The following is a 27,942-nucleotide window of genomic DNA, read 5'->3' as shown; positions in this document are numbered from 1 at the left end:
TTTACCTATGATGTCATTGTTTCAAGAAAAGTAAATCTTTTTTTACTGTCCAAAAAACCCCAGTACAGATGGAGAGTAAGGGGTTTTTAGGCGCTGTGTTTTTCATTTAATATTTTGTATTAGAAAATTGTGCCTGTTGCCCTGGTGACTGCTCTTGAATGTAAAGGCTGTTTAACATCCTGACCTTTAACTTCAGCTCTGCTCTTTCCATTGACTCCACATGCTTTACACGTTACAACTTCACAGAGACTCTAAACTCTCACCTTATCTCACTCCATCGCACTCTGTCCCTCCATGTTTCCCTTTTTCCTTTCTGCTTGTGCCACCTCTCTGAGGCAGGAGTGTTTTTTGAGGGAAAAGAAGAAAGAAGACTTTCTCCGTGTGTGTGTGTGTGTGTGTGAATGTTTGTACAGAGTGTTGCTAAGCATTGCCTTTTCCTCCATCGGCACACATAATTGGGACTTTTAGCTTGAATGGCGGCTTTTGATGAGAGATTTGGTCCAATGTTTTTTTTTTCTTTCTTTCTCAGTGCGTTTCTAAACTCACAGTCTCGCAGTGTCTACTGCACTGGGAGAAAACATGAGCGAGCGCCGATGTTTGAACGTCCTTTAGAAAGAATTTTCAACACAGTCTCTGGGCAAATAACAGCCGTACATAAATTGATCATCAAGGGTGATTATAATCATCTTTTCATTTGACAGGGGAATTCAGGAGCGGAGTTTGCACAGCGTGTTTGTTTCTGCATCGAACTTCTGCCGTTCCCCTTTTAAAATCTCATGAACTTTTTTTAAAACTCGACACTCTAAATGACTACTGATCTGGACTGCATTAATTGATTACAGTATTTTAGTCACAAAGGCAGTAATTAATCACTAGTTTTTGTGATTGAAATCCATCTGTGTGTTTGTATTCACTACTCGCAAAGATCTAAGCGCAGCTGGACTCCCGTGTGTGTGCGTCTCATGATGGACATATATACCGCACTGAACTGCAAGTGTGTGATGGTCCTTTCTCCAACCTTAGATAAACTAGCTGGGTGCTTGTATAATTGGTTATTCAATCCTGACCTCTGTGGCGGCTGGGAGCTGCTGCAGCGTGTTGCTTTTTGCCAAGAGCAGTCAATGTGGAGCCTGTTCTGGTGCTGCGTGCTGGGCCGGGCCCGAGCCAGGGCCTTTCCTGTGAGCCCTCCCCACCCGCGTGAAGCTGGCGCTGGGACACTGGCCCTTTTGTTGTCCACCGTGGGCCTGGCTCTCCTTGTCTCATTCCCCCTCCGTCTCCCCGCTTTTCTCCACTCCTCCAAAACCAACCCCCGCCCCCTCTTTCTTTTCCGAACAAAACATCTCATTGGCTTTGCAAATATGAGATAATTGGAAAAATGGAGTTGGCCGGGCTGAGTCAGAACGTTTTGGGCAAAAAATAGCATCGCAATGGTGAGGCATAGAGAAACAGAGAAAGGGTGATGAAATTGTTTGTGAAGTATGGAGCCCGGGCCGCCCTAAGTTGGATCAGGGTGTGTGAAGATTAAAAGTGTGCATAGTGGTGGCACATCTTGAGTGGTTCTTCCACGCTGCTGGGCCAGGTGGCTGGACATCTTGGCTTCGGTTCTGCCCAGCTGCTGAAGTCCTCTGGAGCCACTGAACTTTAATAATGCCCCATAATTCACCTATTATTGTCAGATTAACTTTTCCTCTCCCATGTTGGCATGGCTGGTGTGTTGAGTTTGTGATCTCATATTCGCTTAAAAGATGAGTGTGTGCAGCTGACGTGCTTGTTTGTCAGATCTGTCTGCTGAACATCCTGTTCTCGACACAAATAGAGACGTATGAGTAGGGATGGATAAGTATGGTTGTTCCAGGAGTTTTCAAAATTGGGTCCAGGGATCATAAAAAAAAAAACAATTGTGCACTGATCATAAAAATGTCAGATTTTCACTCCTCCGTTAAAACATTTATTCTAACATTTTATTATTATTAATTTTTATTGTTATAAATATATTTTAATCAAAGTTTGGCTCCCTCGGATAGTGTCATTACAAGGAAATAATGCTTTCTGTTATTGTTACATTCTCTTTCAATCACGTTATGTTTAATTGAAATACATCTTTGCACACACACTCTATCTCTCAAAGACACCCTTTTTGTGTGTTTTTTCAAGAGTCACACTGTTCTCTTTCCGCTGTTCCCCTCAGGCTATGCTAGTCCCACCAAAAATGTGCTCCCCACCTCGTAAGGGCGCATACGCAGGGTTCCACCCAGCTGCCACAAACTAAACCCCTTAGCGTTAATGCAGAAAAGCTGTGCTGCTGTATTGGGAGTATACTAATGGGACCAGTCCCAAATGTTTCTGTCTTCTTTTAATTTTATTCTGCCTCTCTTATATGTATATTTACACATTTTAATGCAATTACTAAGCAATGTATTTACATCTTTTAGATATAATTAATTTTAGTATTAACTTTTTTTAGAGGAGATAACTGAGATAAGCAATTAGTAACTAATTTGCTATGGTCAGCATTGATCTTTGATTGAGAATTCTGAAACTCTAAAGCATTTTTTTTTTAAGATTAGTGAGGTATTTTTTATTGATATACTAAAAAGGTCTCAATTTATTCTGTTTAACCTCACTGTTACTGTATGTAGTAGAAACAAAAGAGATATTTCAAAGTTCTCATTTGTGATTTTCCAGCATGTGTCTTATTTCATTTTGAAAATCTAAAAGGAACCTCACATGCTAAACTGAGAGGTGCTTCTATCAAAGGCCTTCACAAAAGGGCACCACCGCAACAGTCCCTTTCTTCCAAAACCATAAGAGAGGATGAAGAACGAGATCAAGACGGGAGCTGCCATAAAAGACAGATACATCAGCATATCTGCTTCCCTTCTCTGTCCATTTTGCAGTAAACGATTGCACAGATCCCCGCTGCGGGCTGTCACATAAAAGAGGGCTTTCTATTTTTATTAATAGTTAAAGTGAAGGAGCTGTCAGCAGGGACAATAGCGGCCATGTTAATAAATAAAAATAATAACTATTACAGTGCCGTGGTGAGAGAGAGAGAGAAAGTGACATACTGAGATAGAGAGCGAGAGAGAACAGGCAGGGGGGATAGACGGAGTGGCCATTTGTTGAAACCTTTCGCTTGTCAAAGCTCTCGGGCTTAAAAGCCTCTGTCATTGTTCCGCACAGATGCCAGAATAGAGGAGAGAGAGAGCGAGCTGAGGCCTAATAACACCTGTTGGGGTGACAGTGAGACAGCTGTCAGTAGAAACAGCAGCACTGAAGGTGATTGGCTAAGTGGTGAAGGAGTGCGTCCACAAACCAAAGACTGTGTTTGTTACAAGCCTGAAACTGTCAAACTTTGAAGTCCAGAAACATGATCAAAACACAGGGGCGATTCAGATAATCCAAGAAGAACGTCAAACTTTAATTTGCAGATGTGCCACTGAAGAAGTTTGACAATGAATCAGACTTTAAATTACTTGGAAAGTCGTCTTCTGGTAGTCTTTGAATGTGTACAAGTGTGTGCCACCTACCTGGGGCCCATACAGTCTATCAGTCGCAAAGACACAGGTTAGTGCTCAGTTTTTTAACTCCAGCTCAATTGGTAATGGTGCCACCTGGTGTTTTTACATTAATGTAGAAGTGTTTAAGTAAGTCTGAATATTATTTTTTTGCTGCTTAAGATTTTTAAATATTTCCTTTTTCATATTTCAAAGGCTTTAATGGTAAAGAACAGAATAAGATGTTTTTACAAGATGTATTATAAAAAGTCATTTGGAATTGAGTCCATGACCTTCAAGTTGCAAATGTCATGATTTATTATTTGGGCAAAAAGAATGAAAGTGAATAAAAAAAGAATGAAGATCGAACAGAAAGAAAAATGAAATAACTATTGAATATATATTTCAATTGTATGTACAATTCTGCTTTTTCTACTGTATGGTTTATTGATTAAGATTTAGAAATAAAGCTGAGGCAGTCGAATGCATGCAGAATGACAAAAGAAAATATTTGTAAAAATCTACTGAAAGGAATTGAATTGCAATGGAATGTAAAGCTTGTGTGTCTGCATGTGTACATGTTTTTGATTAGTGTGAATTTGTATACTCCACAGGGTTAAGTGATTAAGGTGTGAATCAGATGAAATACATTACAAATCTAAAGAAACAATTTATCACATGCAATGTAATGGTATTTAAATACATGACCTTGCATCTGCTTAACCATTTGTTGTACAGCATGTAGAATGGCAACAACAAAAAAAAACAAATGAAAAAGAAAATTGCAATTGTAAATGAAGTTTGTGTGTATTTTTGTACATTTTAATGCCCTTAATTTAACTATTAAGATATGAAGATATGAAGAAGGTAGTTTATCATAAATGAATGTGGAAAGGAGCCCATGAACGTATCTTTGCAAGCGTCATGTTTTACTATTTGAGCAACAGGATGTTAAATGACAAAAAGGATAAAAATGAAACATAAAGGAAAAGGAAATCACAACTGAACACAGTTTGTGAGTGTGTGTGTGTGTGTGTGTGTGTGTGTGTGTGTGTGTGTGTGTGTGTGTGTGTGTGTGTGTGTGTGTGTGTGTGTGTGGTTTCCCAGGCCACTAAAATACCGACTGCTGTCATTTACCACAAACACACACCTTGTATTTCTCTTTGTGTCTCTCTCTTCCTCTCGTTTTGTTTCATATCACAGTTAATTGTTGTGATGGTGATGCAGGTACCAGTGTGTTTGTGTGTGTGTGTATTAAAGAGGAATACAGGGGGGGTGTTGAGAGTTGTTGTAATTTTCCTCTCTCTCTCTCTGGTTTGAGACGTCCGTCCTTGGCAGGTTAGTAATTAGCGTGTGGGGTGGAGGGGTTAGCGGGTCTGCGGGGTGTATTAGAAAAACAAAGCGCACAGCCTCGATAATGTGTCCATTGTACCCGGTGCATTAAGAGCCTCTTTGTGTTAGCTGGAGCATAGGGCTAATGATTGGCTAACAGCAGGTGAGGAAGCCGCTCAACTCTCTCTCTCTCTCTGTCTTTCTCTCTCCTTCTCTCTCCATCCTCTCTTCCTCCTGCCCTACTGTTGGTGCCATTAGAGAGACGGGCCTTTATTACAGCAAATGGACTTTAAATGAGCTATATTGTGATGTTGCCTGCCTGTGGTAATTCTCTCTCTTTCTCTCTCTCTCTCTCTCTCTCCCCTCCAGAGGCCCCCAGTATTGAGAGGCTGTTGTCTAAGGACTGGAAGGACAAGCTATTGGCCATGGGTTCTGGCAACTTTGGAGAGATCAAAGGTAAAGCAAAAACTTTTTCATGTGACCTCTGAGCTTATGCATGTTTGTGTTCTGCCATTGATATATCTGTTGCTTATCTTTTTAGCGGTACAAAACAGAAGCAATCATACCGTTTCAATCAACAAATTGGTCAGAAGGGCTGCTTTTTTTGGTTTGTGTTTCAAGTTTAACCTACAGTATGATCATAGTTTTAACTTTATGTATAAAATGTAGAAGAGAGCTCAGTTATGCAAATCCACGTAGTGCTACCCTCTTCGTCTGCCCCAGTTAATGATCTGCTGGGGTGACTTGCTAAGCAACAGCCTCGCTCATGTTAGCACGGTTAATGATACATCCTGTTAGGTCACTCAGCTGTAGCGATAACACTCTCCACTGTCACTTTAACAAGCCTCCATACACCTTCCTTGCTCTTGCAGCGTGTTCATGAGGCTAACTCGGGAGTAAATGTACTTCATTAAGTGGCTCAGAAATATTTAATCAAATGAAGCTTGTTCACACTCCTGGAGCACAAAAGGGAACGCCATTGATCAAGCTGTCGGTGCGGTAACCCCACTGTGATGACATTTCAGCAAGAGAGCATCCCTGCCACGACCACCAATGACTAGTGGTTGCAGAGGGCCTTCCCTACACTGTCCTCTCTCTCTCTCTCTCTCTCGCTCTCTGTGTGTGTACCCTTTAAGATAAGAGCAGGCACACAAAAGTGTCTAAGCATGTCATTTTAAATTATGTAAAGTAAACAAGGTTTTTAAAATATAAAGTGCTGATAGCAAACAAATAAAAGTCTGCACATTATAGCCAATCAGGAACAAATTTCAAGGCTGTGGGATCAATTTGTTAATTAAATATTCCAACATGTCTTTGGGATTGTGATTTGGTCGAAGGATGTGTCATTGTCAGCATTACAAATGAAGATAAGTGTCACTCCAGTTAGTGAAGTTCTAATGTTCATAAAATGCTATTGCTTTTTTATTACTCCCTGATACGGTAATACGAACATATATATGTTTGCAATACTGAAGCACTGTACTGACAGACATTAAAGACGAGATCTATTAATTTAATAGAGAACTGTACTTTAAAAAGTCAACTAAAAGTAGTATACAGTAATCAACAGCCTACATTATCCACACAAGAGATGATTACAGAACGAAAAAGATTGAAAGAGAGAAGAAACATGGAATGAATAGTGGTAATGGACAATAAGAGCCTCGGGCTAAGCTCTTTCTCTCCTCCTCTCCCTCATGTAACACAGCACTGTGCTGCTTTAGGGATTTATCTTTTAAGCCCAGTCATTAATTAGCAGTGAGAGCTGCTTGACAGGTATTACATTGTTACAAATTGGTTAATTACTGTGGTTTGTGACATGAGGCAAGGCAGTAAAGGCAGCCCTAGGATGTTTAGAGAGAGAGGAAACCACTTATTGATCCAAAGCTGAACTTTCAGTAGCCGAGGTAAAAAGCCTTCGGTTGTGATTGATGAGGCTGGTCTGTTTTCTTATGTGTGTGTATAAACACCTTCTGTCAACCCTAGTCTTAGTGCATCCAGAGTATATTATGTCAAAGGTTCGGTTTAGTAAGTGAATCTTGCTGAGAGTCTTACTGAGTTTGGCATGCACAAAGCATCTTATTGAATCTAGTTGGTAGTTTGTCTGACTAGTTGTTTTAGGAGCATGTCTACTAACAATGCTAAGACGCATTCTCAATGGATTCTTTAGGGTTCACCCATGTGGTAAAAAAAATCTGGACCAAGCACAGGGGTCACGACACTATTTGAATGTATAATATGTTCATGTGTAACTAGCCGACTCTCACATAGTTGCCCACTGAAGCTAAGCAGGGTCAGTACCTGGGCAGACGGTCAGCACGATCAGTATTTGGATATAAAGGAAAGCCACATGAAAAAGCTAGATTGCTGCCGGAAGTGACATTAGTAAAACCAGCAGGGGGTGCTCAACCTGCAGTCTGTGTGGGTCCTCACGCCCCAGTATTTCGGATGAGATCGAGAAGAGAATCAGAGAATTTTCCCACTGTCCATTATGGCCTCCTAACCATCCCCATATCACTCTTCGCCAATCGCCAAGTGGTGTGCGATCTGGCTGCCATCGCGTCATCCAGGTGGATGCTGCACACTGGTGATGGATGAGGAGATTCCCTTCAAAAAATGTGTAAAGTTCTTTGAGTGTCCAGAAAAGTGCTATATAAATGTAAGGATTTTAAATTATTATTAATGTGTTCTATCTAAGGTTGACAACAATGAAAATCTTTTTTTTTTCTGTTAGCCCTAACAAGAATTAACAAGACTAATTATTTGCATGATGTTTTTGGTGTTAATATCTAAGTGAACCACCTTCAAAGCATCAAGTTAAAAGAAATTAAAAAATATATTAAATATATAAATTAAAATACTTCAATATAGCTATAAAAATGTCTATTTTAACCATTCAGATCCAGTCCTAGTATGAGCAACAGGGTCTCAAAAAGAAAGCAGGAAAGAAAGATCGCTTTGATGCCTCCTTTCTCTGGAAGACTCGTCACTTTTCACACAAGGCCTTCCCTTGTCCCAGGCCGGCTCACATGCACACCCTCTTGTGAAAGCCCAGTCTGGGAGCTGTTAAAGGGAGCTGCAGGTTTATTTTTCCAACTGGCCAACTGTGACAGTTGCCTTTATTGTGCATTGTTGAGTCTGTGTGTGTGTGTTTGTGAAGGGGTTACAAATGGAGCCTACTCTCACCTTCCTGCCAGGGCAAAGGGTCAGGTCAGCTGCTATGACTCCCTTCTTTCTCTAGCTTTCTTCATCATCTGTTTTTCCCTGGTGTGGAATGTGGCCCCTCAGAAGGTAGAGACCGAGAACAATGGGTGATTGTGGGGCCTGCAGACGTGTGTCTGTGTGTGTGTGTTTTAGCACAGATATATGACCTCAGACACACAATTGCACACACATGAACTCATTAACAGACGTGCTCATTTGGACATTTGAACGCTTTAGGGGTTTAGTGCACTCAAACACACACACAATTTTTGATTGGTGGTAGTCTGGGGTAATACCGCAGTGCGACTACATCCTGTTGAGTGATTTAGTCTTCCCCTCCTGCCGTCTGCTCTGGGGCTGCTCGTATGTCAGAGCGTTCTCAGCTTTAGTTCGAGGTCGGAGGTCAGCTCATGCTAAATGTGTAGCGAAGGCTAGGTAAACATCAGGGTGATAGCACATCTCGGGAGGAGCACATCTGGGCACAATGCTTCCTGGACTAGCTCTTTGACCTGTGGCCTGTGTCCTTTAACCCTTGCAGGCACCCCGGACAGTCTGGCGGAGAAAGAGCGGCAGTTGATGGGGATGATCACGCAGCTCAGCAGTCTCCGAGAGCAGTTACTGGCTGCCCACGAGGAGCAGAAGAAACTGGCTGCTTCACAGATTGAAAAACAACGCCAGCAAATGGAGTTAGCAAAACAGCAACAGGACCAGGTCAGCAAATATTTACAATGTTCGTCATGCGCATGTCTCACTAGTTATATTCAGTTTTATCCAAACTTTTTCAAATGAAGCCAAATAACAATGACCAGAGGGCAATGTAGGCTGATTGTAAATATGCAATATAGGCATTAACCAAGCACAATGCAATAAAACACAAGGCTTGGTGAGTAATGTAGTCTCAATGGTCAAAAATTATTACCAACAATTGTTTTCTGATAGGTATGTAAGTACGTGTTCTGTAAGTATGCCACTTAGCAATGCATTTTACTGCTAAAAGAACAGAAAGAAAATTGATCTGAAACTTGTCTTAAAAGTAGCAGACATTTTTAAAATTGACCCCTGTGGTATGTCAGATTACAGAACACATACCAAAGTTGTCTGTGCATGTAATGCTGGTATTTAAAACATTACGGGGACCTTAAACATTATTATTATTATTTTAATTTTCCTCTTTTGGTCCCCATGAAGAGAATGGCTCATAAATAAACCAGAATTAATCATTATGAAAATGTAAATCTGTAGAATGTTTAAGGGAATGACAAACCAAACAATCTGTACAGTCTAAAAATCATTACGTCTAGGAAACCTGTGTGTTTGCATATATTTATGAAAGGTACAGTTTGTAAGATTCTCCACTTTGAACCAAATTCATAAAGAAACCTTCTGTTCTCTCCATCCCGCTTGTAAGTGTATGAGAAACATTTAGGTCCCCTCCAGCACACAAGCAGGAGACTAAAGGTGTTTGCATACAGAAGAGAGTGCTTGGGCTTTGTTGTGTGCATAGTTGCTTCTGGGGAGCTTAGTTTTACAAAAGAAAACAGATCTGTATTAACACATTTACTTACACACCCCTGTACACATACACATAAACATGCACAAGCGCACAACGCTCCAGGACTAGGCGCCACTCCTTAGCAAATATGTCTAAAATACAAAAACACACCCAAGAGTTTCAAACAGTGCACCATCAACAATTCACTCATCCCAATCTCTATCTACACAAATAATGTTCTCTATTATTGGAGAAGAGTTTGACATGTTTGACAGTTTGACATGTTCTGTCCACAGATTGCACGACAACAGCAGCAACTTCTGCAGCAACAACACAAAATCAACCTCCTGCAGCAACAGATCCAGGTGAGTCTTCATATATATACAGTATGTGCATGTCCAGTATTAGGACTGTATACTTGTTTGCACTTATGCTTTTGAACGCAAATGTTTATAAGATGTCACAATGTGAGAGTCTTGTCACCATGACTGTGGGGTTTCATGACAATCAAACATTTCAGTCTGCCAGTCAGCAATCAACCCCCCTCATCAAATCACAAATGTAAGAGTGGAGCTTATATTTAGTGTCCATTCTTGTAGTCCTTTTTGTGAAACAATCAAAATATAACTACACAAAACAAAGAATCACAAAGCTGTCCTCTGAATTACTGTACATCCAATTTCAAGACAATCCTGAACACATTATGACAGCTCAGTGGAAGATATTTAAAGATTAGAAAAATGACTGAGTTTACTGCAGCTCAGGGCATCCAGGATAAAGGTGATTCTTAAAATGTAAATCAATGGCTACTGTCACTTTGAAATTCAACAGGCAAAATTAAATGAACACCAGTGTCTTCTGATGATAATGATAAAACGATAGGTCTGTGAAAGAAAACAGAAAACACTACAGCTACTTGCTATATTTCAATGAATAGTTTGCGTAAAAGAACACATGGGTAAAGTCCTGCTGGCTGGTAAGGGAGCTTGTGGAAAACTGAACACAGACACTTTTTTGATGGGTTTGTCCCAGCTGACTTATACATGGGGCAGAGAAACACTGGCCTGCTTTGTGTGTGCAGGTGTGAAGCGAATAAAGTCTTTGTGTGCAAAAGGAAATGAGATGAGTCTAATTTGGTTGATAAAATGAGACTTAGCCTTGAGAGGGACTCCGGCAGTTTTGGCCAGGAAGCCACATCACACTGAGACTATTCACACACGCATACACAGATCAGTCCCGTCCGCTGGACCCCTGCCATTCTTTTTAGTGCCTGGCTGTGTGTGTGTGTGTGTGTGTGTGTAGCAGCTGTGGTTGCTCGTGTGTGCATGTTCATACTATACAGCTTAGTCTGAACATGTGTATGCGAGAATTATCTGTGTCTATTTCAAAATCCTCACCAGCTCATGTCTGTATATGTGTCAGAAGCAGCTGTGTGTGCGTCAGTCCCCAAAACACGTCCGCTTGGGTTTTTCTAGCCCCACTCTTCACTCAGAGAAACAAAGCTTCTTTTTCCCATGACTTTGCAACCTTTTCCCAAACAAGCACTTCTCCATTCAGCCCAGTGGAACAATAGTTTCTCACAGTCAACGCGGAGGCAGTGGAGGGGGGAGAGAGGGGGAGACCCTTGTTATGGGCCAATCATGTATTAGCCCAAAATCACCTCCTTAAATCACGCATTTAAATTGTGTAGCATACAGACCGCTAACATACTCTGACCAAACACTTGCTTCATGTCTGAACTCTGGAGTTTTACAACACATTACTAAGGTCAATATCCAAATTCCATGTTTAAAGAAAATATTTAAACTATTGTTCCCGGCCTTATTTTTATATATTTATTGTATGACATTACCTTTTTGCCATCTCTTACCCTCATCAAAATTGGTTCACACAGATACGCATCACATTAAATAAGTCAAATGGAGTGCTGTTTTATGTTGACTTTTGAGTTTCAATGGAATTTTGCTCCTGTGGCGCATTGAAAACTCCTTGAAGAGTTACTTCTCTGCAGAAATATGCACACAGTTAACACATATATACCTCTCAGTGTGGGGCCACTTCTTTAGGCTCTTGGGGGTAACATCTACACACTCTTTGCTTCTTATTAAAGCGTCTTCTCTCAGGACCCCTCACGGGGCCTTAACAGGACTCCTGACTGTTATCCAACCAGAAACACAGGCTTCTTTGGATGAAAGAATACACCTGCCGAGAAGCTTGCGGCACACACGCAGAAGCATGAGGCATGAAATGCAATACATATAATGCATTTCCATGCTTAACGACAGGTGTAATGTTGAAAAAAAACCTGTGGGTGCAATGGCTGTGAGCTGCCCACTGGTACAACCTCATTCTGAGCTTCGCCGTACTCCCAACATTTTCCCCCTTCACTTTTCTCTCATTAGCAGCCTCCTTTCAGCACACCTCCTCCGGCTCTGCGGGACTTCGCGCTGGTGTTAGAAAATTTCCAATACGTAGCGCAGGGGCCGAGATGAGGATTCTCTGCTGTCAAAGTGTCAGTTACCGCGGGTAGCCAGACCTCCCATGAGGAGATGTTTTTGCGGGCTAATTTGATGTATAACTATGGCCATTTAGCACAATGGCATAAGCCACACCAAACAAAACAAGCACGGCTGTCACTTTTTTTTTTAAAGCTTTCTAACTAGTTTAAGACACGATGCCGACACAAACCGGTGACTGCTTGTAAAACATGTATTAGAGTCAACCTCCATTTCAGGAAAGCTAACCAAATAAAGAACTTCCACTGCGGTAGCCTATACATGTCAAACACTGCATGATCACTTCCTAACTCAATCATACTCATTTGCCGAGTGCCAGTGCCTCCTTGAGATTGTAAATCCATTTTCCCACGGAATGAGAGTTAAAAAGAAGGTTGAGGAGAAAAAAGACAACAGAAGCGTTAGACCAGGTCCTGTGCACAGGAGCGGCTAACCCAATTGGGTGTGTAATTGTTTAATTTGTCTCATTACACCTAAATGAATGTAATTGGTGTTTTTCCTGCATGAAGTGGCTGCACTGGTTGTGTGAACTGGGCTTTGTGCAGCACCGGGGATGATGGTAGGGACAGTGAGGCAGGGGGTTTCCCAACACATGTTCCCAATTTATGTGAGCACTATTCCAGGCAGCATTTGACAGTTTTCAACTTATTATTTTCTGCCTAATTGATATTATAATCTGTTTATAAAAATATTTGATTGCACCTTCGGTTTGAACAATTTCAGGATAATCAACCTAAAAAATAACTTGAAGTTGGTTTTGTAAAAGCTTTAAACCAGATGATTCAACTTAATTAGACAGATAAAATTTAGGAAATGATAGCCCTGCATAGCTCCAAAAGATTTGCAGTTGACAGAAAATAAGGAATATGTGTGGTCTTTTTCTGATTTTATGTGTTCAGTTTTCCTTGAAAGAAAACAGCTAGGGGGTGAGACAGAATGATAATCTACCAGATAGACATATCTAACATGCTCAGGTCCTCTAAGTAAAGGTTTGCCATAGGATCAACAAGAAAATCACCAAAACAAAGAACGATGAAGGAAAAAAGCAGACAGAAGTGTTACATACTCAACAAGGAAGCCAAAATCAGGGAATTTAAAATATCCAAAATGTTATACATTTCCATGTCCACCTCTACCTCCTTTCCAACCACAGGACAACTGTGTTTTACTTAAGTGACTGGCCTTGAGCAGCATATAACAGCCTGTTGTATACCCATATATGCGTGTCTTCATGTGTTTGAGAGTGTGGGGAAGGCTTCTCTCAGCCCGGTGGTTGGCAGCTAATGGGAGCTATTTGAGGAAGGACACACAGGCAGAGGAGCAGATGGGCGCTGCGTTATGCCCACCTACAGCGGGCGGCTGACGCACCTCCTGCACTCACACCTAATGGGGGCCTAATAAAAGGCTGGCTGTGCAGACACAGGCTCGCCACTCAATTTCATTAGCTGCTAATCAGCCAAAGGTGCCCTTGGCTCACGGAAAAGGACCGTTCACTGGAAAAAAATGAGAGGCATACTTGGAAAAAAAGAACGAAGGCCATGAGTGAGAAAATGGACATGCGTTAGCTATTTGAAAAAGCTGGGCTGTTGTTTTGGTGTGATCTCGAAATGCCATATTTGTCTGGATGCTGCGATCAGGCATGGAGAAGAGATCAGACATTAGGGTTGAAGTCATGTGACCTCAAAGCAACTGAACTGGTCTAGACTTTAAAATCTGCACCCCTTTTACCCCCAGCAATGTGCAACAGTCATGTTCTGACTTTTTTTTCTGTGGTGTTTGTATGAAGACAATGTGAAAAGACAAACTAACAGGAAGAGATGAGATTAGCTAGTATAATCCTAAAGCGAGCTCTGCTTTGGATGCAAATGATCATGGGAATAAATATTAATAAAACCTATATAATAGCATATATAATATGTAACAAATGTATATTTATTAGATTTTATATATAAGAACTTTAGTACTTGCAGGTTTCAATACCTAATGCTGTAAACACAGACACTGTTCTAACACACACAATTGTGAATTAACAACTTTTGTGCAAAGAGGGCAACTTTGACAGGTTTCTATTTTACTTGTCCATGTTTAACCAGGTGTAGATACTTAATAAAGAGAGATAGGAATTTATATGCAAAGGCTGACTGTTCATGCATTTGATCTCAATTGTATCCACCAGAGAGAGTCCTTTCGCACTGACTCCTCCAGCAGAACGGCAGTCATCACAGCCACACTGTAAAAGTTAATGGCCTATGCCTACATCCACGAGGCTAATATTAAGTGACAGTCTGCAAGTATAGTGTGAGTGTGCTAACGCTGCTATCCAGGCACAAATTAATTATTAGTTATATGGCTATGTGTCCCCTCTTCAGCGCGAGGTCACTGAGGCCCGCCTTTAATTGCCGGAGCATATGGCTTGAAACAGATTTTAGCAGCGAGACTCGTTTTTTAACCACCGTTCTTGCGCGCATTCTCAGATGTGAGCCATATTGTCAATGCTGGCAGCTATTGTTTCACTCATTTACTTCTTAGAGCAAATTACTCCCTAATAATAGCTCTACCTTAGAGTTTTTCTCTCCTCTGTGCCAGCAAACCTGTTCACACTGCATATGTTAATTATCTGCACATCTTCATTATGTTCAAAAAGCTTTAGGTTCAAGCTGTGCCGCCTGGCGAGAGACTCTGACTCAGTTTGGTGCCAACTTTCTACTTTTCCCCTTTCTGTTTATTTCTTTCAACATTTTTTTTCTTCCTCTCTTTCACTTTCGTTTCATACTATGTTCATATTAACTGCGAAATTAATAAAGTTTGTCATGCTGTTTTGTCACCTATTACATGCGTTTATTTCTCTTCCACTATCTATTTTTCTTAAGGCTAAATAGAGGTATTTTAAAGACAACGATTGTAACTTGCAACCAGCGCTATCTTTTTGTTCTTAGATGTAAATACTAAAATCTGTTTAGACTCAATCACCTGACAAACTCCTCTGCACTTAAAAGCTTTTCAAGTAAGCCATTCTTTTGACCAGAGAATTCAAAGAGCAAGTATGGAATCTCACATCCAGCTGTTGGCTGATTAATAGAGCTTTATAGACCTGGCAGCTGGAGTTGACACTTTTGTTGTAAGCATTTAGGAATATTCTAAAGTTATAACCAAAACAAAAAGCACTTAACCTAGGGTTATTGTCATCCTAAAACCTGCCACTAGTCATGCAAATATCTAAATATGAACATTAACCAAAAATGTATGAATATACATTGACAAACAGCACTTTATTAAAACCCAGGATTATTGTACACCCTTGGGTGAAGCATTATGAAATAATTTAACCCAGCATTATATTTACCTTGGATTTAAAATGAGCTGTGGTTAACTATTTAATGTGTGAAACACCTTGTAGTGTTTTCCCTAACCCTTGGTTAAACAATAACTCATGTATCCCAACAGTTGAGGCAAAATTCTAGTTGAAAATAATTATCCCTGACTTTAAGTCCTTTATGTCAAATTCCTGTATTTTTAAACAAACCATGTGATCATGGCTTCAGCCAATGTGAGAGATGCTCTGCAAGTATTGCTAATCATTCATGACCCATAATTTACATCATTTTTGAAAGTGACTATAAAGTTTAGTCCTATTGTTCTCTAAATAATGATACATGTCAACTGGATGCATCAATCTGCATTAACTAGTCTGAAAATTTCAATATCAGCCTCACCTACTCTGCGTGGGTAATGCCATTTGCTACGTTGATTGAATAGAGAACAGCATGACAGTGTTTCAAATGCTTTGAGGAGATCCACGAGCCTCTAATTCCATATGCACCCACACACACTTGCTTGCACATCTATGCATTTAAGGGAAGAGCGTGTGCTTAAAATTTTGCCAAAAAAAACCTCCATGCTCAAAACCACTGGAGAACACAAACACACGTGCGTGTTGGCTATTGTGACCACAGTCTCTTAGCACACAATGAGGTGATGAAGGCAGTACCAGAGGAGCATATATGCAATTAGGACTAGAAGCTAGAGCTCAACTAGTCCATGGGGGGGCTCATGTCGAAATGCAACAATAAAACTCCACCGCCTCCTGATCTGGGAACAGGAGGCCTGCGATTTGTGGTTAACCAAAATGAAGGAATGATTGCTCTGTGGTTGTCATTCAGAAAACCTCAGACATGCTACTGAGACTAAAGAGATAGAAGAGTAAAAAAAGAACTTTTTAGACTTTCATCTTAACATGTAACTGCTGTGATCAAGGGCTTCCTCTCCTCTTAGAGAATGTCACTTGCCTATATGCAGTATTGTCACTTTTGTAGTTTTTGTTTTTCCTTGTCAGTAGAACCATCTGTCCTCTTCTTCTTTGGGCCTGTGTGTCTCAAGCCTCTCCCTTTGCCAAAGTCTCTGGCTTGTGTTTTTCCCCATCTTTCCTCCCTTTTTTAAATCCTGAAAACCTTGTGAAGTGGTGTGGCGAGGTGCCGAGCATGGTGCTCTGCAGAGATGGAGGCCAGCTGTTGCCAGAGTGTGAAGAAGCTCCTTCACATGGCAATAATCAAGGGGACCAACTATCCCAAGAGCCACCTATCCATACCTAACTTGTTCTTGGGTGACAGTTACTGTACAAGCAGTGTTTAAACTTGTCCAAAGAATATACTAGCTAATGAGGGGCATAATGTAGCCAGACATAAAGTATGGTCAGCTAGAGAAAACATTTCATCAGGAAGTCTAATCAACATGTAAAGCGGCCAACTATTGCTCTTTCAGTGTCTGTTCAACCCTTTAGCTAAAAAAACTTTTAACAGATTGTGACCAACTTTATATAGAGCATCAGGTGGTTACTGGTTAAACTGTGCTGTCAGAAGGTGATACTAGGACTTTGGTTGATCAGACTTCTTCTCTTTTATGGCTAACATTGTTTATATTGTTTATTAGATTTTTTTTGACTATTATGCTAATTGTTGTCTTTCCATCTCTTCAGCAGGTCCAGGGTCAGTTGCCTCCGCTGATGATTCCAGTGTTCCCTCCAGATCAGAGAACTCTGGCAGCCGCTGCAGCACAACAAGGATTTCTACTTCCTCCTGGATTTAACTACAAACCGGGATGCAGTAAGTATTAAAGCATCCTTTTAGTAAAATGAAAGACTTTAGTTCAGTTTATTGTTCACACTAGAGATTTTAAACCAGATTGCTGAAAGCGGAGTCTTCAACCCAATGTTGGGCAGCATCTCCCTCCTGTCTGGTGTGTTATTAAGATCAGCCAACAGCACCGATGCCCGTCATCTCACGCACATGACAGACTCTGAGACTAGACAAACTCGCTTGCTTTTGTGTCTGTGTATTTCTTGTTCAAAAGTAGGAACAGGAAAAAAAAAAAAAAAGAAAACTTCCTCTGGGGTTTGTGTTTTTGGCCGTAGCAGTCCAACTGTGAAGCAATGTGTTGTTTACCGCGAGAAACGAGGCGGCAAGTGCCAGCAGCGCAGCAGCAGAACGCTCGCGCTCTCACGGGGGGGTAGAGTGACCTGCCCCAGGTTTCTTCATATTAACACGGGCGGCCGCCAGAACACGCGTCCAATACGCCTCGCACACGCCTCCAACTCCAATCCAACTGTATGCAGGCACACACACATTGCATAGATCACACACATATACACACACATAAACGTACATCTCCCTTGTGAGACTGATCGGTCCGCATCTCCAGCTCCGCCCACTGAGCTTCACAGTTTCCCAAACAAGTCCCCCCACCCTCTTCCTCCTCCCAATGGCCCCCCTCCTTATCAGCCATACACCCTCTATTTCAATTACAGCCAGAAGCACCATCAAACCCTGCCCAATATTTCAATTACGCATGTCATTTAGTTACGATTACAGTGCCTACTCACGAGGGAGGAAGCTGTCATTTGAACCCTCAAAACCAGAGCGGAAAAAAAGAGGGATAAAATCCCTCTGGTCGCAGGGTCTGTACTAAGGGGACACTGGTTCCCACCCATTGCTCCCCGGAGCCAGGCCACGGATCTCTTCCAGTCAGTCTGAAGATGCTGCCTTCTCGCCAATAGCAACATGTTTGCTTTGCTTTAGTTTTGCTCTTTTGTTACAGCTGTACCCGGGAGAGACATAAAATAGCTGGAATATTTGTGTTTGTTTATAGACTGAGAGAATGACAAGAAAAAAGACAAAACATACACATCTAACCAGAATAAATCCTTGAACTGGGTCCAGGGCAATCTTTAACCTAGCGGATGAGTATTTTTGGAGGGGGAAGGGAAGCAGTATATGGGAAAAAGTTTTGGGCCATCTGATAGCAGCGTCTGGTTTATTGCTTACTGAGACAAGGTCTGACTTCCTCCTTAAACCCCTTGTATGGATGTTTTTAAAGTCGCTGACTATATCCAAAATAATATCCAAATACAATAACATTCAAATAATTTACAGTTCAATTTTAGTTGCCTATGCATTAAAGCAATTAATAATACAAATAATAAGTGCTATATTTACTTTACAATCTGGCCAGAGAGACACAGCAAAAGTTGCTGATTCTTTTAAAATAACAGATTCATTATGTCAATGTCGAAGAAAAACCTGTCCTATCTGGACATCGAGCAAATATGTGTCTTCTCTCCTATTTTCTTCCAAAGAACTCTGGTATCCAATATCTCTTCCCACTCAACCAGCATCATTCCGTTGTTCATCATGGTCTGAACTCAAAAAGACTGCTGAACAGATATATTAGGGCACACTTATGGTTTCTCATGTCACAGGCCCTTTCAATGTGATGCTGATAACCCCTCCCCCAGCTTCTCTAGCCAAACTGGACTGACCTTTACCTCCCGGTCATGTAATTATAAAGCCCATATCTGCAGGTGGACGCTAATAACTCACGCTATTCACTCGTCATGTTCTGATTCATCTCTCCAATGCAGAGGCTCTTGTGCGGGGCCCGGGGAGATGGGGCGCTGACGTTACCTCGTTAATTACCGTCCTCTCCTTATCATGCCTTAGCCTTCAACTGCTATTGTGCTCGGGGTATTAGTGCTGCAGCCACACAATCAGCCTTTCATTAGAATGAAGGGGGGACTTCACAATGGAGGTCTTTACCGACAGTAGAGAAAGCAGTGAATCTGTTGCTCCATCGAAGGAGAGACGAGGGGGATGGGGCCCAGACCCTGGGCAGAAGTGTAGGGAGATGAAAGTGATGGGTGAGGTGTGAAAAAAAAATCTTAAGATTCTGACATACCTATAATGCTCTCTTCCTCAGGTGAACCTTACCCTCTACAGTTAATCCCTACGACTATGGCGGCCGCTGCTGCGGCAACACCTGGCCTTGGTCCTCTTCAGCTGCAGGTAATGTCCATCTTGTGTGCTTTTTTTCCTCTGTGTTCCTGTGTGTGTCCCTTTACTGTGGTGATCATGTGAATTTTTTCCCAACCACTCAAACAAAATCTTTTTTCTCCCGTTTTTTCGTTTTTTTTCCCCCCTTTTTTGTTTTGTGATTCCGATAGAGAACAACAACAATGCCCACTGTTCTTCCCAACCCTTTTCCTCATGCCAACTGCAAGTTGCCATAGAAATGGGCCTTTGTGAGAGGCCAGAGCCCAGAGAGAGAATGCCGCACTGCTGGCTCCGGGGTGCTAATATTGTTCACTGTGGAGCGAAGGGTACCATAGAAACTGTTTTTAAGGGGGACAGAGCACAGAGGGACACTGAACAGAGAGCAAACACAAAAAGATATTATGAGCTGCCTGAATAGAGTCAACCCCTATTGCAGCCTCACTGTGCTTCTCTTAAGCCAAAAACACAGTAAACATGCATCTCCACATATATGCCCTTTTTTCTCCTCTCTAGTTTGGTCTCTGGGAGAAGGAGAGGGGTGAAGAGCTTGTTAGCTCTGCTGGTATAGCAGAAGTCGCATAGATGAAAATGACAAAATGTATACATCTGCTAAACCACTCTGAATATTGTTTACAGGCTCACTGGCCCAGTATGGACAAGCTAACTCGGAGTTCCTTTATCATCAGGTTAACCTAAGGTACAAATGGGGCTTAGACCATGTCTTCCTCTCTGTTACCTCCCTTTAGCATTAAATATCTTGGCTAAGAGGCCATACTCACTCTGCCACCATTAGCCAAAAAAAAAATACACATTATAGAGTGAATTTAACAGGGAACTGTACTTGCGTATACATGTGCAAAGGTATATACACACCTGCACAGCTGTATAACAGATTAAGCATATGCCAGAGGTATAAATGGCTCTCACACATACATGCTCACATAGAAACAGGTGGTATTCCCAGGTGCCCTTTGGATAACGGATAATAAAACAGGATTGTTTTTTTTTTAAACCCTTACTGTCTGTGCACTCACCCTGCTGTGCTGCGTATGACTGGCTTACTGTGAGAAATCTTGTCCTGTCTGATTTTATCTGCTTCAGAGCTTGTCTCCATATGTTACTTCATGTTAAGATTCAAAAAAATCCCAGATTGAACAGCTTTGTCAGACGCAATTGGATTTTGCTAGAATAACAACTGGCAAAAAGTAACAACAACAACATCCAATGCCACTGTTCTCTCATTTCATCCTCAAATCTCCCTTGTAACAAACACACAGAGGGAGAGAGAGATTAGGGCTTTGTGACAAAGAAAATTATTTACTAAGGCTAAGCTAAATACAGATGTCTCAAACAGAAGCATGTTGGATTTCCTCTGGGACAATCTGTGCATCTGCACATCTCATCTTCACACCCCCCAATAGAATGAGAGGCACAAAATATTTGCCTTGGTCACTCGACGACCCATGGTTTAGGGGTTTGCACTTAATCTGGCTACAAACCTGGCTTGGCACGTTCTCCTCTACTCAGAGCACTATAAAATTATAAAGCCATAATCATTTTGAATATAAAACAAACATCATTTCAATGTAATAATTTTTATTTCACAATTATTTGTTTCTGTAATTCATATTTGGGACAAAATATATTTTGACACACAATAGACCAGAAGTATCACAGAACAGAGCCCATGAGGCATTTGGTGCATAGGCATACTGCATTTGGATGCTTAAAAGGTATAGTTATATATGTAAATATATTGCATTTTAATTTCTCGCTCATGTCCTGTGAAGTTTGTCCACACAAAGTGTTATGACACATTCATTTTGTACAAATCCTCTCATCTTATGTTTCAACACATAGCTGAAGATGTCATATAGCTGAAGTCACAGCTGTTTGTAACTGCTCACCTACACAACAGCCATTAAGACTTCTAAGAGTGAGTGTGTGAGGCAGAGCTATTGCACAAGGGGTCACTATCTTAAAGGTGTTTGCCATTTGTCACTGCAGTGGTCTTTAAACCTGGCCACAAAACCACTTTTCACAACTGTGGCCACAGTTCACACTGGCCTAATTTGCCATAACCTGCTAAATTAACCTGCCTAACCCCCCAAAACCACACACATAAAGGCAGAAGAAGAGTTTTGAAATGCAAGAATAGGGACTGTGTTTTAAATGGGTGAATGGAGAGAAAGAGAAAAAGAGTGAGAGATGAGAAAAGGATAGGAGGAATGGAAAGATACAAGCTGTGAGCAGCAGTACTGAAGAGGTATAAAGTGGGTCAATGGAGGAGGTCAGCCATCATATGTAGAGGCAGATGTTGGACCATATTGCACTGGATTACTGCAGCACACAGGAGAACAAGAGAGACAGAGAGAGAAAGTGAGAGGGAGACTGTATTTAATGCCTTTTATCAGTTGTAAGAAATGGTACATGTATTTCCACTTGTAGTCCAAACCACCAGCAATTTATTTTTCTGACGGGCACTTGGAGAGGCATGTGTGCGCAAGATGATAAGCCATGTGAATTTCTTTCAGATATTGATCTGGTGGTATTGTCTGAGAATAAAGAGGTTAGTGGCATTGTTAACAGATAGCATGGCTGGATTGATCCTGTCCAGCTTACCCTATCCGCTCAACATTAAAAGCTCACATAACATTTTCAGTTTATCACACAATGGGAATGTTATTTTGACTCCCACAAGCAGACCGCAAACCTAAAAAGAGTCTTCCTTGACAATCCCAAAAATAATTAAGCAGAAAAGAGAAATATTATCCTACCTCACAATAGATTTTAATTTGGCTTTTGTGTTTTTTGTAAACACTAATTGACACTTAGGGAGGGAGATTTCTTGGCAGCGGCTTCAGTCAGATGCAACTCATGTCAAAGTTCATCCCGTCTGGCGCAGTAATCAAAATGGCACAACTCGACAGCCAATGTTTGGTTTAGCGCAAAAATTAACAACAAGAATAGGAAGAATTAACAATAGTCAGCAGAGACCAAAACGACAATAGCTTACAGGATCACTCCGAACTTCTTCCATTTTGACAACAAAGCAGGATGGGAAAAGAAGCTCATAATCTGAGTAAAGCAGGGGATTACTGGAGAGCGAGAGATGTCTGCTCAGTCACATAAAGACACGCAGATCCACTTCGACGGATAGTGCTGACAGCAGCCCGTCTTCCTGCATTCAGGGAGGGTATGGTGGCTTAGCGATGATGGGGTGGTGGCTTTGTTAAAACATGTGTCACCAACACTAATACTCTCCAATCAGCCTTACGAGTTAAAGTGCAAATGCCAATCTATCTCCTCCCGTCACCATGCATATACACACATACAGACGCACACACACTACTTACCGCAGTCACATTTGACACACTACACAACAGACCTGAAATCAGGTGTAGCATTACGGACTGGCGTTGCTTCTGGGATCTTTCTAGTGCGTGTTGACGATGTGTGTTTTCTTACCTTTCTTGCCTTTAAACACACACACAGAGTTCTGGTTAAAGAATTAGAGCTGGCCTAAGACTCCTCTGTGGGGATTAGCAAAGAGAGAGAGAGTGAGAGAAGCAAGAGGAGAAGCTTTAAGAGTTTAAAAGGACGCAGCTTGACTGAAGGAGTCAAGAGTCCTATCAAATCCCTCACAGATACACCCTCCCCCATTCAGCACCTCTGTGTATGTGTTTTTTTTTTTTTTGTGTGTAAGGCTGACATTTAAATTCCTCTGTTACATCCCCACTTTTGAGATCAGCCACCCCTTCATCCCCCATTCTCGCTGTGTGTGCAAACGTGAGCCCATGGGCACTTGAGGGGCATTGTGCTGTCACTTCCTGTTTGCTCATGCTGATGGCAGGGTGGCAGCGCTTTGAGCGTGTTCAGTGGCAGCCACTGTTGGAAGTGAAGTGTATGTGTGTGTCAGTCTAGCAGTTGTGACTGACAAGAGCTGGCCCTGTAATAGAACTTGATTCAGAAAAAAAATGAACTCTGATGCAGTGGACCGGACACAAAGCATCTCGCCCTCTCACGCACACAAACACACACACACACTGAGGCAAGGCACGCTTCGACAGGGGCCGTATGTCACGCTCAGGCACACACACAACCAGGGGCCATGGTGGGAGTAATTGAACAGAAATGACCAACAAGAGCTTTATTTCATGTCCTGCTCCCCTGTGTGGACTAGCTCACACAGTGAGGTCACCTCCTGATCAAAAAGCCTGCAGAAATCTGTGTGCATGGATGTGCCATGAATTGGTACACAACCGGATTACAGAATCAAAACAGAAGAATTGCTTCATCTGTGTTTCTTTTAAAGACAGTGGCCAGCTGACTGACTAAACGCAGCACATAAAGAAGATTTGAGCTGAAATTAGTAATTAACAGTCTAACACTGCAATGAAGCAGACAGAAAGATTAGTTTCAATAAGCATTGTACTGCATATCCATATAACCAGTATGACCATTTCGTTATTAAGCATAACCATAAGATCAAACAGCATATGGTTTCAGTGGGAGGTTTCCTATCATACACGTTTGGTTAAAAATATTAAAAACAACATCATTTAATACTGGCCACCATATTGGTTGGCCATAGTTAGGGCTGGACAATAATTTAATATCAATATATATCACGGTAGATTTTGTTTCAATAATGGTGATATGATTTTTAAACCCATTTCAGATATTTCGATATACACTGCCGTCAGCAGGACCGTGATGAAACTTGCGCGATGATGTACATCACAGACACGCTGCCAGCGCTCAGCAGTTGGTTAAGCTCTGTCACAGAAAGTTTTAGCTACAAATTGAGAGCCCTGAATAGATGTGAATGAACTAGCTTCCACAAGTAAGAATGCAGACGACATAGTTGATAACAGAGGAAAGGCTAATTCAGTGGTGTGGAAGTGGTTTGGCTTATAAAGTTCCTATAAAATTCAGGTTTCGGTGCTCTGCAAAATATGCCGGAGAGTGGTGCCACTACATCAAATCTGTTCCATCATTTGAAGCAGTTCCACCCGATAGAACATACTGAGAGTCAGAAGATGAGGCATAAAAGTTAAAGCCAACCTGTCGCCTCACCATCACCACTATCCCCCTCCCTGACACTAAAACCAACTGTGTCAGAACAACTACCTTACGACAAGCAGTCTGAACGTCATAAAGACATTACTAGGGCTGTTACAAACTTCTTGGCTAAGGACATGATACCATTTAGTATGGTGGATGTTGTGGGCTTCAGGAAAATTATGTTAGTTATTAACCCCTGATTTCAGCTCCCTAGTCGAAAATATTTTTTCCCACACGGCTATACCTGCACTTTATGGTGAAATTAGGGACAGGGTGGAGGAGCAATTTAAGGCAGTGCCGTATTTTTGTCTTAATACTGGCTAAAGGATTTTGTTTGTTGTTTACTGTATATTAATAATCAGCCTGTTCTAGTTTAAATGGAAATATATTGTTAATAAGCTGAGTCTGAGAGTTTTATTTACTTGATTTAAAGACTAAATACAAATAAAAAGTGAACATACATTTTTTTGTATTGTTTTAATAAAAAAAAAATAACCATTATATTTTTAACTAAATTTATATTATACAAATTTAGTTTGCAGACATTTGTAGGTACAGACATCTATTGTGTGCATTCTTGGCAGTTTTTTTCCTGGCTTTTTAATATTGTCTGAATTATATCGTATTACCCGAAATTAAGAAATATATGATATACATTTTTGTCATGTCGTCCAGCCCTAGCCATAATAAAATGTGTAACCTATGTCATAGGCTTATATACAAGCAAAAATCTAAGTGCACTCTGCGTTAACACCTATTTTTTCAATACAGTTAATACAGCAGCTTCAGAATATTCCCTTTTTTAAAAAAAAAAACTGTACGTATTAACTTTATTAGCTCTCTGCAGTGCAAATTTAGGCAGATAAAAGCCAGTGTGAGTGGATAGAGATGTTCTGTGCTGAGATATGTCTCTCAGCATGATGGTGTGTTAATCTCTGTGTGTTCTCATCTGATAGAAATATTTAATTCTAGCAGATACAGCCGACAGAAGATTGTGGAGAATGTGCTGTCGAGGTTGAGAGAGAGAAAGAACTGCCATGGACATTTGCATAAACCAGTCTTTGTTTCCTGCTGGTGGCTGGCAGCCAGAGACGAACAGAAGGACGGAAGTTTTACTCACAAACAGCCACTCGCTTCCAAACCTTAAAGAGAAAAATACAATTTAAAAAACAGCCCGTCTCTGCTGCTACTGTAAACACAGATTTGGTTCCTCATCGGTTCCCACAAATACAATAAAAAGCTCCCGCTCTCATTTCATTCTTTTCTTTCCTCAAAGTCCACAAATTGCACATGAAAGCTACACAAATGCACTTACAGCAAGAATTGCACAAACAGTTCCGCAAGTCTATTTTACAGGATATCCAGCAACTGTACTGTCTGCCTGTTAGAGTTAGGGTTCTGCCTTTAACAGTTGGCATATTTTATTGCTTGTGGTTGACTGATAAAGGCTTGTTTGGTGAATGATGCACTTACAAATATCTAAATAGCTAATATAGTTGTACATGATACTTTTTTAAAGAAGGCATTTTGTTTTGATAATGTGTAAGTGTTAAAAAAATTTTAACTTAAAATATATCAGTTTTCAGTTCCTGCTTTTATAAACTTATATTGCTTTTCAAATCAATTGATCATTTTGAAAATGTAAAACAAGTTACAAAAAACATAAAAAATGCATTCATTATCTATTAACAATGCTGTATTTTTGTACTGATGAAATTACTATAATCAGACATTGGGGCAGTACACATACAGTATCAATCTGACACTTATTCATATTTTTTAAATAGCAAAAATAGAAACAAAAATCTTTGTTTACTTTGTCCAATGGCAGCATGCTACAATTTGAGTCATGCTGGCAGATATGTTTTCGAGTTTTAGGAGCATTTTCTCATGGGTCCCTCTGTCCTGGTGTGCCTTCTTAAACAAGAGTAAAAGAATCAGTGGGGGGTCCAGGGTTTGTTTCCACTCCCAGTGGCAGAGAAATTCACAACTTCACTCTTTACATAAACACATTCACCAGTTTTTCACCTTGAGAGGTGCTTTTTTTTTTTTTTGTAGACTTTTCTTTCCTTAGTGAATATGACCCTTATGGTGAGTGCGTTTTTTTTCCCAGGATGCACCTTGGCGAGGACATGTCTCACTCAGGCGTCTGCTAGCTGTTAGCGTAGCCCCTTGAGGCTAGATGGTGGAACATAAAGTGACAGCTCTGTCCCCTCACACATAAACAACCATCAGCCCTCTCCACTAATGGCCAAACCAGCTTTTTAGCCTGTTTTTTTTTTTGTTTGTTTGTTTGTGTGTTCAGTGTATTCATTTATTCATGGGCCTTTCTCTCTTCTTTATCCACTCTTCTGTCCCTCCTCTCTATGTCCCCTTTCTCTATCTCTTTCTGTCTCTGAGCAGCAGTTGTATGCAGCTCAGCTAGCTGCCATGCAGGTGTCTCCGGGGGCCAAACACAGCACAGTGCCTCAGGCCAACCTGGCAACCGGAACACTCTCGCCCACCAGCGGCCAGAGCGAGAAAAACAGAAGCACCCCACCACCAAAGCCCAAGGTACGTGTTTGATGTGTTTGTGTATTAGACTGTAAAGACAGCATACATTTAGATTCCAGAGCTAATAGTCTGTATATGTTCTGGTTTGGATGTTTATTTGGCTGATTACCTATAACACTTGCATACTGGCACCATTCTCTCAGTTAGCTGCACCTCCATTGCATTGTTGCCTTTCGAGTGCTTAGTAAGCCAGTTTCTGAGGGTTCTTGGTCCTCAAACTCAAAGTCAAGATACCACCACTGCTTTGTGCTTTTTTCAGTAGTGTGTAAGGCTTCAAGCAGGTATCTTTTCCTTCAGCAAATGTGGCAGCAGGAGGCCAGAGCTATCTGAGCGGAATAAAGCTCCATGAATATCAGGCCGGGCAGAAATAAAATCAGCCTGTCTGGCCTCTCTTCCCTCCTGCTAAGCTGGACATTCTAGACGGCCCAGGAACCCCCGCTAGCCCATTCTGTCTTGCTCAGCAGTACAATAGCTGGACTGTGGGGCAGCCAGAGCTGGATAAACATGTGTGAAGGCCTGTTGCCTGCTCCCTATCCAGCCTTGAGCCACGGCTGTGCCCAATGCCTGTTTGGATAGGCTAGACCACAGACCTGGATTTCAACCACATGCCTGTTGCATAGAGGAAGCGCTCAGGATATCTTTCCCTCCGTCCATCTCAGTAGCTTTGGCAGTAGCCATCGATTGTGTCTGCCCCCTGTAGCTCACTGTGTCAAAGGCTAATGAAGGCCATTTTCCCCAAACATGTGGTTCTTTGTTGTCACATGACCAAATACATGGGGAGATTGAAGAGGGATGGGGATAATACAGATAATTGGCAGTGCCGCTTGCACCTGCTAGGCCTCTACAGCCACTGAGCCATGAGAAAATGACCTTTTCTTTAAATATATCTTTCTGTCACATTTATGCTCCTTGTAAAGTATTTCAGAGTAGAATCAAAATCTTCCTTTTACCCTCAAATT

At 41.3% G+C, this 27,942-nt stretch overlaps 1 protein-coding gene across 40 annotated transcripts in view; it reads left to right on the top strand.

Annotated features, from left to right (window-relative positions):
- The window catches only part of sox5 (SRY-box transcription factor 5), a 234,830-nt gene that overhangs the window by 190,134 nt on the left and 16,754 nt on the right, over positions 1-27,942 (top strand). For 25 of the 40 annotated variants that reach the window (XM_087247440.1, XM_087247432.1, XM_087247422.1 and 22 more), the window contains 6 exon segments: positions 5,199-5,285; positions 8,572-8,744; positions 9,822-9,890; positions 17,014-17,140; positions 19,290-19,375; positions 26,834-26,983. In XM_087247440.1, coding sequence (XP_087103566.1) covers positions 5,199-5,285; positions 8,572-8,744; positions 9,822-9,890; positions 17,014-17,140; positions 19,290-19,375; positions 26,834-26,983 — 692 coding nt within the window. 40 annotated transcript variants of the gene reach the window in all.

Source organism: Danio rerio, chromosome 4 (assembly GCF_052040795.2).
Source record: "Danio rerio strain M-AB ecotype USA chromosome 4, GRCz13ab, whole genome shotgun sequence".
Lineage (NCBI taxonomy): Eukaryota > Metazoa > Chordata > Actinopteri > Cypriniformes > Danionidae > Danio > Danio rerio.
The sequence above is the reverse complement of the archived record's forward strand: the minus strand, read 5'-3'. Positions and strand labels throughout refer to the sequence as shown.